At 48.9% G+C, this 13636-nt stretch overlaps 1 protein-coding gene across 9 annotated transcripts in view; it reads left to right on the top strand.

Annotated features, from left to right (window-relative positions):
• Positions 1–13636, top strand: part of RCC1L (RCC1 like) — a 35314-nt gene that overhangs the window by 14237 nt on the left and 7441 nt on the right. For 2 of the 9 annotated variants that reach the window (XM_063814440.1, XM_054655711.2), the window contains 6 exons: positions 254–338; positions 2528–2623; positions 2771–2952; positions 5638–5725; positions 7182–7355; positions 10534–10619. In XM_063814440.1, coding sequence (XP_063670510.1) covers positions 254–338; positions 2528–2623; positions 2771–2952; positions 5638–5725; positions 7182–7355; positions 10534–10619 — 711 coding nt within the window. The remainder of the gene's footprint in view (positions 1–253; positions 339–2527; positions 2624–2770; positions 2953–5637; positions 5726–7181; positions 7356–10533; positions 10620–13636) is intronic. The other 7 variants (XM_054655712.2, XM_016945264.4, XM_054655709.2 and 4 more) reach the window with 5 other exon arrangements.

The following is a 13636-nucleotide window of genomic DNA, read 5'->3' as shown; positions in this document are numbered from 1 at the left end:
GGAGATGGCGTGGGATGGATGGCAGAGCTCTTGGATTTGCCCCTTTGGAAATCTGCATTTTACTTTAACAAGAGCAGTTTCAATGCAGTGGGAGACTGGTAGATTGAGAAGGAGTAAGATGAGCATGGAGCAGTCTGCCTGGACCATGCTCCAGGTGCCCAGGAGCGGCAGGCGATGGTGTTGGTCCTTTGGATGAGGACACCAGGGTTCTAAGTATTTCTTCTCATCCCCCTTACCTCTGTTTGTCTGCTAGGTCGCCTGTGGTCAGGATCATAGTCTTTTCCTGACGGATAAAGGAGAAGTCTATTCTTGTGGATGGGGTGCTGATGGGCAAACAGGTAGAGTTCTTTTCATGCACTGGGGTCGTGAAAGTTCTCAGCCCGTGTCATGTGGAGCTGTGAGCTGTAGGACATTTATGGGCTAGAACCCTTCTTCCTTAATTCAGCTCTTACCTCTTATCACTTTCTGAGGAACACTATTCTTGGCTCCATCGCCCAAGCTGGAGTGCAGTGGCGCGATCACATCTCACTGCAGTCTCAAACTCCCAGGCTCAGGTGATCCTCCCACCGCAGTCTCCAGAGTAGCTGGGACAACAGGTGTGAGCCACCAAGCCCAGCTAATTTTTTGTAACAACAGGGTTTCGCCATGTTGCCCAGGCTGGTCTTGAACTCCTGACCTTAAGCAGTCTGCCTGCTGTGGCCTCTTGGTGGGCTGGGATTCCAGGCAGGAGCCACTGTGCCCTGCTGTAATACTTTTTTTTTTGCATCCCTTCCATTCCCCTCAGCCCTGGCTCCCATAGAAATGAACTGAGAGAAGGCTGGGTGCAGTGGCTCACACCTGTAATCCCAGCACTTTGGGAGGCTGAGGTGAGCGGATCACTTGAGGTCAGGAGTTTGAGACCAGCTAGGCCACCATGGTGAAATCCCATCTCTACTAAAAATACAAAAATTAGCTGGGTGTGGTGGCACACGGCTGTAATCCCAGCTACTAGGAAGGCTGAGGCAGGAGAATCGCTTGAACCCGGGAGGCGGAGGTTGCAGTGAGCCAAGATCGCGCCATTGCACTCCAGCCTGGACAACAGAGCAAGACTCTGTCTCAAAAACAAACAAACACAAACTGCAGAGAAAAGGACAGGCAGGACCTGCCCAAAGGCAAATGTCATTATTGGCACTTGCTATGGGGGTAACCCCTGGGCAGCAGCCCAAGGCAGAGCACTGAACTGTAGACTCTTGCCTTCATCCAGGGTCCTTAAAGGGGCCTATTCCTCAGCAGGTGAATGGATCAATCGTAGCGCATCCAGACAATGTAATGTTTGTTATTTAGCACTAAAAAGCAATAAGCTGCCAACCCATGGAAAGGCATGGAGGAAACTTAAATGCATGATACTGATTAAAAGAAGCCTATCTGAAAAGGCTACATACTATAGGATTCTAGCTGTATGGCATTCTGAAAAAGACAAACTATGGAGACAGTAAAAAGATCGGGGCCGGGCGCGGTGGCTCATGCCTGTAATCCCAGCGCTTTGGGAGGCCTAGGCAGGTGGATCACGAGGTCAAGAGATCGAGACCATCCTGGCTGACACGGTAAAACCCATCTCTACTAAAAAATACAAAAAAAATTGGCTGGGCATGGTGGCGGGCGCCTGTAGTCCCAGCTACTCGGGAGGCTGAGGTGGGAGAATGGCATGAACCCACTGTGCCCAGCCTCTCTGCTTACTGTTAACCATGCCATTTTAAGTTCCCTGTTTTTTGGGAGTGGTGTTGGGGATGGCATGGGCTCTTAGACATTTTCTTTACTTTTAGCAAGACCACCAGTGCATTAGAAATTGCTTGTTGTGATCAGGCAGGTGGCTCACACCTGTAATCTAAGCACTTTGGGAGGCTGAGGCAGGAGGATTGCTTGAGCCCAAGAGTTCGATACCAGCCTGGGCAACATAGTGAGATGCTGTCTCTATTTCAATATAAAAAAATTTTAGACCAGGCTCAGTGGCTCACGCCTATAATCCCAGCACTTGGGGAAGCTGAGGCAGGCGGATCACCTGAGGTCAGGGGTTTGAGACCAGCCTTGCCAACATGACGAAACCGCATCTCTGTGAAAAATACAAAAATTAGCCGGGTGTGGTGGTGCGTGCCTGTAATCTCAGCTACTTGGGAGGCTGAGGCACAAGAATTAAAGAACTGCTTGAACCCAGGAGCTGGAGATTGCAGTGAGCCGAGATCGCACCACTGCGCTGCAGCCAGAGGAACAGAGTGAGACCGTCTCAAAAAAAAAAAAAAAAAGTTGTATGAGCATGCAAATAAGCAGATTAGGGTTTCTTTTCTTTCTTTCTTTCTTTTTTTTTTTTTTTTGAGAGTCTCATTCTTGCCAAGGCTGGAGTGCAGTGGTGTGATCTTGGCTTAACTGGAACCTCCACCTCCTAGGTTCAAGCGATTCTTGTGCCTCAGCCTTCTGAGTAGCTGAGATTACAGGCATGTACCATTATGCCCTAATAATTTTTTTGTAATTTTTTTTTTTTTTTTTTTTTAAGTAGAGACAGGGTTTCGCCATGTTGACCAGGCTGATCTCGAACTCCTGACCTCAAGTGATCTGCCCATCTCAGCCTCTGAAAGTGTTGGGATTACAGGTGTGAGCCACTGCACCCAGCCCCAGACTGGGATTTCTGAGCTGATACTTGTTAAGTGCTTAAAACTGCACTTGGCATATAGTAAGTCTGCATATGTGTTTGTTAAAAGAGCGAATAATTAAAAATCTGTATTTTCCACTGTGTTAGGTCTGGGTCACTACAATATCACCAGCTCGCCCACCAAGCTGGGTGGAGACCTGGCGGGAGTGAACGTTATCCAAGTTGCCACCTACGGTGATTGCTGCCTGGCCGTGTCCGCCGACGGAGGACTTTTTGGTTGGGGAAACTCGGAGTACCTGCAGCTGGCCTCTGTCACGGACTCCACACAGGTATGCAGTCGCCGACAGCGTGGTGCTGGGAGGTTTGGAAACATTAAAGTGTTAAGGGGCCGGGTGTGGTGGCTCACACCTGTAATCCCAGCACTTTGGAAGGCCGAGACAGGCAGATGGCTTGAGGTCAGGAGTTCAGGACCAGCCTGGGCAACATGGCAAAACCCCATCTCTACCAAAAAAATACAAAAATTAGCCAGGTGTGGTGGTGCATGCCTGTAATCCCAGGTACTGGGGAGGCTGAGGCATGAGAATTGAATCGCTTGCAGATTGCAGTGAGCTGAGATCGTGCCACCACATTCCAGCCTGGGTGACAGAGCAAGACTCTGTCTCAAAAAAAAAGAGCAAATAGGCTGGGCGTGGTGGCTCACGCCTGTAATCCCAGCGCTTTGGGAGGCCAAGGCAGGTGGATCACCTGAGGTCAGGAGTTCGAGACCAGCCTGGCCAACCTGGTGAAATCCCGTCTCTACTAAAAAAAAAATACAAAAATTAGCCGGGTGTGGTGGTGGGTGCCTGTAATCCCAGCTACTTGGGAGGCTGAGGCAGGAGAATTGCTTAAACCTAGGAGGTAGAGGTTGCAGTGAGCTGAGATCGCGCCATTGCACTCCAGCCTGGGGGACGAGAGCGAGACTTTGTCTCAAAAAAATAAAATAAAAGCAAGTAAAGGAATAAAGAATGACTACTTCATAGGCAGGGCAGCCACCACACACTTTTAAGTGACCAGATCTCAGGAGGACCAAAAAAGGTTATGTTAAACCATGAGAAACCACCCCCATGAGCCAGTCACCTCCGACCAGACCCCACCTCCAGCATTGGGGTTTACATTTCAGCGTGAGATTTGCGGGGGGGACAGAGATCTAAACCATATCAATCGTATAACTAATCTCTCTTCCCATCACTCATGTTCCACAATTACCAACTGATGGCCAATTCAAAAAATAGAGATATGATTCACATACCATAATTCACCATTTTAAAGTTTACAATTTAGTGGATTTTAGTATTAACATATTCACAAGGCTGCACAACTGTTACTACTATCTAATTTCAGAACATTTTAATCACTCCTCCAAAAAACCCCACACCACCAGTGGCTAGTTTTTTGTTTATTTGTTTGTTGGTTTTGGTTTTGTTTTTTTTCGACATAGGGTGTCACTTTGTTGTCCAGGCTGGTGTGCCATCATAGCTCGCTGCAGCCTCGAACTCCTGGCTCACGCAATCTTCCCGCCTCAGCCTCCCTAGTAACTGGTACCATAAGTGCACACCATCACGCCCAGCTAATTAAAAAAAAAAAATTTGTTATAAAACAATTAGCCAGGCGTGGTGGTGTGCACCTATAGTCCCAGGTGCTGGGGAGGCTGAGGCAGGAGAATGGTGTGAACCCGGGAGGTGGAGCTTGCAGTGAGCCGAGATCATGCCACTGCACTCCATCCTGGGCGACAGAGCAAGACTCTGTCTCAAAAAAAAAAAAAATTTTTTTTTTGTTGTAGAGACAGGGTCTCACTTTTTTGCCCAGCCTGGTCTCAAACTCCTGTCCTCAAGCGATCCTCCCACCTCAGCCTCCCAAACTGCTGGGATTATAGGCATGACCACTGCTGTACCTGGCTGGTGCAGTGCTGCAGTTTGAGGCTGTACTGTGTTGTGATCATGCTTGTGAATAGCTGCTGCACTCCAGCCTGGGCAACATAGTGAGATCCCATCTCTAATAAATAAACATATTACATTCCTTGATATGATCAAATTTTTGACAACATACAGCAAGGTTTTAAATATATATTAACAGATAGAGAAATCTGCATAAAGGGAAACTAAAGGTCAGCTAAGAAGATTTTTTTAAAAAGTCTCCTCTGTGGTCTGGTACAGTAGCTAGAAGTGGTTGCAGATTTGGCTAGGAGCTTCCTAGTAGGCAAAGCAAAGAAGAAACATGGTATTTAAATGATTCATTGTTCCATAAGATAAACAGCAGAAAAGGTGTTGGGGAGAAGTACGGCTCTCCCTGTTACCAAGGTCTGAGAGAAATGTCACCCATGGCCTTCCTGTGGGGGACAGATCCAGTGGTATGCCATTGTTATCTATTGCCAGATAACAAATGGCCCCAATACTTAGTGAATTAAAACAATACACTTTATTTATTTATTTATTTTGAGATAGGATCTTGCTCTGTCACCCAGGATGGAGTGCAGTGGTGTGATCACGGCTCACTGTAACCTCCACCTCCTGGGTACAAGCAATTCTCCTGGCTCAGCCCCCCAAGTAGCTGGGACTACAGGCACTTGCCACCACGCCCAGCTAACTTTTGTATTTTTAATAGAGACAGGGTTTCACCATGTTGGCCAGGCTGATCTCGAACTCCTGACCTCAAGTGATCCACCTGCCTCCGCCTCCCAGAGTGCTAGGATTACAGGCGTGAGCCACCACACCCGGCCACAAATGTCATTTTATGTTAATTTTGGTTGACATCTGCCTCCTCCACTAGACTAGAACTCTCTGAGGGTGGAAACTGGGCCTCTTTTGCTTCCCATTCTACCCCAGCACCTAGTATGATGCTTGGCATGTGATGTTCAGGAAGTATCTGTGGAGTGAATGAATGAACTAGGACTCAGCTACTCTGTACCTAAGACCAGAACACTTCCCGGTCCTTACTGGCTTGCTTTCCTAACAGTGTGGCTCCTTTCTTTGGTTCAGGTGAATGTGCCCCGCTGCTTACACTTCTCAGGAGTGGGGAAGGTGCGACAGGCTGCGTGCGGTGGCACGGGCTGTGCAGTGTTAAACGGTGAGACCTTCTTTCCGGTGGCTCATTGGGAAGCTGTAGGTAGACTGCATAGGGAGTGGTCAGTGTCCATTGGATTTGCAGGCCGTAGACCTTAGCCTTAGGAGGGTAACATGGCTGGGCGCGGTGGCTCACATCTGTAATCCCAGCACTTTGGGGAACTGATGCAGGAGGATAGCTTGAGGCCAGGAGTTCCAGACCAGCCTGGGCAACATAACGAGACCCTGTCTCTACCAAAAAATGGAGAAATTAGCTGGAAGGCTGGGTGTGGTGGCTCACACCTGTAATCTCAGCACTTTGGGAGGCCAAGGCGGGCAGATCACCTGAGGTCAGGAGTTCAAGACCAGCCTGGCCAACATGGTGAAACCCTGACTCTACTAAAAATAGAAAAATTAGCCAGACATGGTGGTACATGCTTGTAATCCTAGTACTTGGAAGGCTAAGGTGGGAGGATTGCTTGAACCCAGGAGGCAGAGGTTGTAGTGAGCCGAGATTGCGCCACTGCACTCCAGCCTGGGTGACTCTGTCTCAATAGAAAAAGAAAAAATGAAAAATTAGCTGGGCATGGTGGTGCACACCTGTAGTCCTAGCTACTCAGGAGGCTGAGGCAGAAAGGTCCCTTGAGCCCAGGAGTTCGAGCTGCAGTGAGCTATGATCATGCCACTGCACTGGGCAACACGGTGAGACCCTGTTTCAAAAAAGGAAGGGACTATGGCCATGGGAAGATGGCATTGGATTAGAAGATGGCATTACAGGGTGTGAATGAAGTTCTTAACAAAAAGCGAATAGTCTATGATTTATCTGTAGACACATGGCCACAGAGCTGAGTCATCCTAGAGCACACCTCTGGAGTGGAGAGCGAACTACTTCATTCCCCTCCCTTAGCCTGGGCCAGAGAGACTCCAGCTCTGCCTTCTCCAGCCAAAAAATCAAAGACAGATGGGAGAACAGCCTTCAGCTTTGGATAACGATGAAATGTCTGGCACCGCTGATGAATATTAAACTTTGTATAACCAAAACATCATTTCTAAGAGTTTTAAGAATCTGGCCAGACATTGTTGATGTGTTTGGCCTTCTGATCAGTGTGAAACACAGAGCTGTCATTAGGGGGAGAAAACATCCTCCAATTCTCTGGTATTCGTATGGGTTTTCTGGATGATTTATACGCTCGTCCCTTCCAGGTTACTAATCCTCAAGATGTGGGAAGTTTGTGTTCTGAGCCAGGAGAGCTGGCGAGACAGACTCCCCCAGCAAGAATTTAAGCAGGGGAGAGAGAATTATTATTCTAAATCTCTGTCTGCATGTTCTTGCCAAGCAAGGAGGAAAAAAACAAAACAAAACAACAACAACAAAAAAAACCGTGTGGATGTCATAAACCTTGGTGGTGTAATTTGAGTTTCTGGTGAGGGAGGTTCTTACTTGGATGGACTTACTGACCCTTGTTTTTACTGTAATGTAGGAGAAGGACATGTTTTTGTCTGGGGCTATGGAATTCTTGGGAAAGGTCCAAACCTAGTGGAAAGTGCCGTCCCCGAAATGATTCCACCCACTCTCTTTGGCTTGACGGAGTTCAACCCAGAAATCCAGGTTTCCCGCATCCGATGTGGACTCAGCCACTTTGCTGCACTGACCAGTAAGTTACCAAGCCCGATGGCCCTGGTGTGAGCCCAGCAGAGGTTCTCTGTCTCCAGTTCAACCCCAAACTGCGGGCAGCTCTCAGGTTCCACCCATCCAACAGAACGGCGCCTTTGTACTGATAACTCAAGCAAGGGCTAAGCCAGAAGTTGTATAATGTCTTGTTTTACCCCCCTGGAGTTTTAATTTTGGTTCGTTTGGTTTGTGGGTAGGCTAACGTGAACGTGCATTTTCTCAAGAGAGCACCCGTCGGTGGTAGGAAGGGGCATTGCTAGTACGTCGGGTGCTGGAGGAAACCAGCAGAGGCTTGGCGGATCCATGGGTGGGTGATTAGGAAGTGAATGTGTGGGGCTTAATCCCATTCCCTGGCCGAGCCCAGACCCTGATCTGACCCAGGATATGGGATGGCAAAAGGCTGATTTGTCAGACTGTCCCGTGGTTTCACGGAGGTAAATCTACCGATTTCTCCAAAGTGCCGGGGCAGAGAATGATGAAAGGGGAGAGCGAAATGGAGGTTTTTCCCAAAGGCCTGCCAGATTACAAAGCCACAGAATATCCGCTTACCCTGCAGGGTAAGGGTAAGGAATGTGTCCTTTTCTTGGTTACATCTCTTACTCCACCACAGTTACCGTGGGTTCAATTTGCTGCTCTTTAGTTGACTCGAATAGTAAAACTGTCCTGAATTAATTTCATTCTGTGATTCTCAAGTAAATTAGTTATTTCCTTGCAATTAAAAGAATCTTTTCATCTCATGGCAAGTAATTGTTTTCTTTTTAAACATCCAGGCCGGGACAGTCAGTTGGTGTCATCTTTGGTTGAGTTCTCTGGCCTCATTCCCACGTGGGGCCTGTCCCAGATGCTCACCCTCTGTACCAGGGTCCTAACTGCTATTCACTTATTGTCTGAATTCCAGGCTCCAGAGGCTGTCAAACAGGCAGGCCTGGGTTGTTATGGCTGCCGGCTGGAGTTTTATCTGGCTCTAGGCTGAAGCACTGAAGTGGCAGTGGTCATGACTAAGCCAGAGAATTCCTGGCCACTGCCCAGCCAGAGTGGCCACTTGCATTTGCAGCTGAGTGTAGGTCTCATGAATTCTTTTTTTTTGAGTTGGAGTCTCACTCTTGTTGCCCAGGCTGGAGTGCAATGGCGCGATCTTGGCTCACTGCAACCTCCGCCTCCCGAGTTCAAACGATTCTCCTGCCTCAGCCTCCCAAGTAGCTGGGATTACAGGCACACACCACCACGCCCGGCTAATTCAGTGTCATGAATTCTTAAAGCTATTTTGATTTGATAAATAAGAGTCGTATGGACTAATTTTTGGGGAAACAAATATCTACTTTCCAGAAAGTTCTTAAGGCCTCAACTATGGGCAGAGACACGTGTTTAGAAATCTGTGTGAAGCATTTGACTAGAGCAGAGGCTTTTCTATTTGCCCTCATGCCATGTAGCCATTTCAGGTCACAGCGAAATGAAATTCCTTTCTGGATTTCTCCCCGAGACTTAACAGGCCTCCTTCTAAGGGTGAGTTACTGCCTGTTGGTAGACAGAGCCTAGCTGTCTTCCTGCCTGTGTGCCTGGCATTTGCAGATAGCCATCTGGGAATTAGGGTTGGTTGGTTTATCCTGTGGTCTGCTAGCATTTTGGGGAGCCAGGCCGAATTGTTCTATTAAACACCTAAGGGCTAGCTGGGTGCAGTGGCTCATGCTTGTAATCCCAGCACTTTGGGAGGCCAAGATGAGAGGATCCCTCAAAGCCCAGGAGTTCGAGACTAGCCTAGGCAACATAGTGAGATCCCTTTTCTACAAAAAATACAGAAATTAGCTGGGTGTGGTGGTGTGCGCCTGTAGTCCCAGCTACTCTGGAGGCTGAGGTGGAAGGACTGCTTGAGTTTGAGAGTTCAAGGCTGCAGTGAGCTATGTTCGTGCCACTGCGTCGCAGCCTGGGCAGCAGAGTGAGACCCTGTCTCAAAAGCAAACAAACACACACACACAAAAACTATCTAAGGTCTGAGTGTGGGGAACAAGGGGCATGCTTAGATCAGGGGCCTAAGACAGCTTGTAATTATTCCGTACTTCATCAGCCCCAGGTCTTGTAGTCCTGGCTTTTCCATGTCACTTCCTCTGCCTCCCATGACCCAAGCCTTTTGCCCAACAGCTGATGGTGACATGGGCCCAGGAGTGCCCCAGCTGGTGCAGACAGAGTCCCACCTGAAGGCCGGGCTAGGAGAGGCCATCTCCTGGGTTGACCTCTTAAACAGCATCTTGTACTTTTTCTTCATGACAGTTTTTACAGTTTGTAAACATATATTAAAATCATCTGTCTGTTCCGTCTCTGGCCAGTCCCCAGCTCCTGGAACACAGACCTAGACCCAGCACAAGCAGGCACTTGGTCATTAGATGCCCTGTGGCTGAATGCTCCCAAGATATGGACAGTCAATCCAGGAATGACAAATTGTCTTACTTTTCACTGTCAAATCAGGAAGCCCAGGGTGTTGCCAGGATTTGTGGAAGGCAGAGTTTGGTGGCACACGATTGTGGGCGGGGCACAAGGGGTGAGCAGAGTGGGCCGTGTGCACCAGTGACCTCCAGCCCCGTGCACCACCCCCAGACCCCAGCTCCATGCACCACCCCCAGACCTGTCCACCACCCCCAGACCCCAACTCCATGCACTACCCCCAGCCCTGTGCACCACCCCCAGACCCCAGCTCCCGGCACCACCCCCAGCCCTGTCCACCACCCCCAGACCCCAGCTCCTGCACCACCCCCAGCCCCGTGCACCACCCCCAGACCCCAGCTCCATGCACCACCCCCAGACCTGTCCACCACCCCCAGACCCCAGCTCCATGCACCACCCCCAGCCCCGTGCACCACCCCCAGACCCCAGCTCCATGCACCACCCCCAGCCCTGTGCACTGCCCCCTGCCCCATCTTCATTTGAGTGCTCATCTCCCACGTGGGTGGATGCAGCAGAAGTCCTGGCCGTGGATGTGTTTTCGATATGGGGACAGCATCTCAGACCCTTACTTTTGCCTTCAAAGAAAGCATGAACGCCTGGTAAAAGCTGAACAGTGGGCTCTGTAGGTATCCGGTTCTAGAAAGCCTGTTCTCATGACCCATCCTCTCCTTGGAGACTTGTTCTTCACACAGTCCCAACCAACCCCTGTTTTCCTCCCTTTGCAGACAAAGGAGAGCTGTTTGTATGGGGCAAGAACATCCGAGGGTGCCTGGGAATCGGTCGCCTGGAGGACCAGTATTTCCCATGGAGGGTAAGGCTGGCCAGGGAGGTCTTGAGAATGGATGCTAAGAGTAGAGTCACCTGACGTCACTGCAGACACCTCGCGTGCAGATGGGCCAGGACGAGGGCCATGGGACCTGCTCCCCCTTCCGGGTCCTGGCTGCACTCCTGCAGCGCGGCATGCTATGTCATTGCACACTCTGTGGTGACACCCATGAGATACCCGTGGTGCATCTGCATGGTGTGATGCGTGGGGGAGTGACACCAGGCTTCTTGGGGTGCAGGAGCTGGGTCAACCCATCCCGGCCCACTGACTGGGAGGTTGGAGGGAGTAGCCCACTCAAGCATCCAGTCCTATAAGAAGCCCTGTCGGAGGCCATCCTTGGGGTGGATCGGGGAAACAGAGGCACGATGGTGCAAAGGCTCTGGTAGGGTGCCATGAGGCTCCGGAGAGGGGGAGATATTGGATGAAGTTGGCACGCTAGGAGCTGTTTACAGAAGCCCATGTGGGGGAATGCTTCACAATGAATTTAAAAGAAAGCAGGATGTTTAATATTTAGATGGCCCAACCGCAGCTATGAAGTGAAAAAATAAAGTCGCTTCCTTAGGGGCGATAGTATGCAATTAGACAAAAAGGCTCCTTCCAGAATTACAGGGGAAGAGACGCTCATTCTAAAATTGTAGTTTACCTTAGTGTTGTTTACTAAGTCAGTTCTTTAAGGCATTCTAAAAAAGGAGGTTTTTGGGGTTTTTTGAACATGAAACATATGTTCATGGTACAAAAAAATGCACTATGGAAAATGAGCCTCCCACCACCCAGTTTTTGTTCCAGAGGCAGCCACTGGTCCTGATTTCTTTATGTTCCTTTCCAGAGATAGTCTCTGCATAGAGACTGCTGTGCATGCGTGCTTGTGTGTGTGTGTGTCTGTGAGTACATACATGTGTGTGCAGTGTGCATATGGGTGTATTTTATCAGAAGGTTGGATTTTAATTTGTTTTGAAATTGTGAAAAGCGTTTTTAAAAAGGACTTGCACCAGGTGTGGTGTCTCACACCTGTAATCCCAGCGCTTGGGGAGGCCCAGGTGGGCGGATCACAAGGTCAGGAGTTCGAGACCAGTCTGACCAACATGGTGAAACCCCATCTCTATTAAAAATACAAAAATTAGCCAGGCATGGTGGCGCACGCCTGTAATCCCAGCTACTTGGGAGGCTGAGGCAGGAAATCGCTTGAACCCGGGAGGCAGAGGTTGCAGTGAGCCAAGATCAGACGCCGCTGCACTCCAGCCTGGGCAACAGAGGGAGACTCTGTCTCAAAAAAAAAACAAAGGACTTGCAAAAGAAATGTGTATATATATATGTGTGTATATATATATGTGTGTATATATATGTGTGTGTGTATATATATGTGTGTGTATATATATGTGTGTATATATGTGTGTATATATGTGTGTATATATACACACACATATATAAATATATATACATATATAATACATTTATATTATACATTTATATATATATTAAATATATATATATATATTTTTTTTTCCAAGACTATTGGTGGAGGCTCTGAGAAAGCAAGTTGAAATGGAGACTTTAACTTTGTTTTTTTGTTTTTGCTTATTGTGAAACAGGGTCTCACTTTTATCACTCAGGCTGGATTGCAGTGATGTGATCACAGCTCACTGCAGCCTTGACCTTCCTGGGCTCAGGTGATCCTCCCACCTCAGCCTCCTGAATAGCTGGGACCACAGGCGTACACCACCACACCTGACAAATTTTTTTATTTTTAGTAGAGATGGGAGTCTCACTATGTTGCCCAGGCTGGTCTCAAACTTCCGGCTTCAAGCAATCTGCCTCCCTCAGCTTCCCAAAGTGCTGGGATTACAGGCATGACCCATCACGCCCGGCCGACTTTAGCCTTGTTGGAAAGCTGTTTGTATAATAGAGTTGTTCCCAAGGTGGTGGGGCTTGCCGGCTTTCTCCTGAGCCTGGAAACTGCCGGTGTGAGGAACAGAGAGTCGGGCAGTGGGTGTGGCTCAGATAATGTGAGCATCAGTCATCTACATGCCCACTTGCTTTCTCACTGACTCCTCTCTTCTCTCACTTTGCCCTTCCTTTCGAAAAGGACTTCCTTCTGAGGGGGGAACTTGGGAAACAGTTAAAGCAGCCGGGTTTTGGGTGAAAGAACGCTGACGAGGGTCTGCCCCCCGCCCTCATTTCCTTCAAATCAGAGTGATCAGCCTGAGATTTGACTCAGGTCACGTTGCCCCTGCCATAAGGGCATGTGCAAAGCGCTGGTCCCTGTGCGGGCAGGGAGTGGCCGGAGCCCGATCCCGTTGACATTCCATCTGGGTCACTTGCCCTGGCTCGCCACGCACCAAGTGTCCTTCTGGTCATTTGCTTTTTATTTTTATTTTTATTTTATTATTATTGTTTTGAGATGGAGTCTTGCTCTGTTGCCCAGGCTTGAGTGCAGTGGCATGATCTCAGCTTACTGAAACCTCCACCTTCCGGGTTCAAGTGATTCTCCTGCCTCAGCCTCCTTGGTAGCTGGGATTACAGGTGCATGCCACGACGCCTGGCTATCATTTGCTTTTTAAACACATTTGTGCCTTTGGGAAAAGAGCACCCCAGCCTGTCCCCGTGACGGCGGCATTTGGCGCCAAACCATTGTCCTTCCTCTTGCACATTCAGGGAGCCCCTAAGGGTTTGTGCAGGGAGTGGCCTCGACCCCTGTCCTCTTTGGATTGGGGTGGGAGAGTCCAGTCCCTTCTGATGTCTCACTTAAAAAAAAATTACAAGTGATTTTTCTTTTCTTTGTTTTGTTTGTTTGTTCTTTTAGACAGGGTCTTGCTCTGTCACCCAAGCTGGAGTGTGGTGACAGGATCTCGGCTCACTGCAGCCTCTGTCTCCCAGGTTCAAGTGATCCTCCTATCTCAGCCTCCCAAGTAGCTGGGATTACAGGCTTGCACAACCACACCTTGCTAATTTTTGTATTTTTTGTAGAGATGGGGTCTTGCCGTGTTGCCCAGGATTTTTTTTTT

Source organism: Pan troglodytes, chromosome 6 (genome assembly GCF_028858775.2).
Source record: "Pan troglodytes isolate AG18354 chromosome 6, NHGRI_mPanTro3-v2.0_pri, whole genome shotgun sequence".
Lineage (NCBI taxonomy): Eukaryota > Metazoa > Chordata > Mammalia > Primates > Hominidae > Pan > Pan troglodytes.
This window is presented reverse-complemented; position numbering and strand designations above follow the sequence as displayed.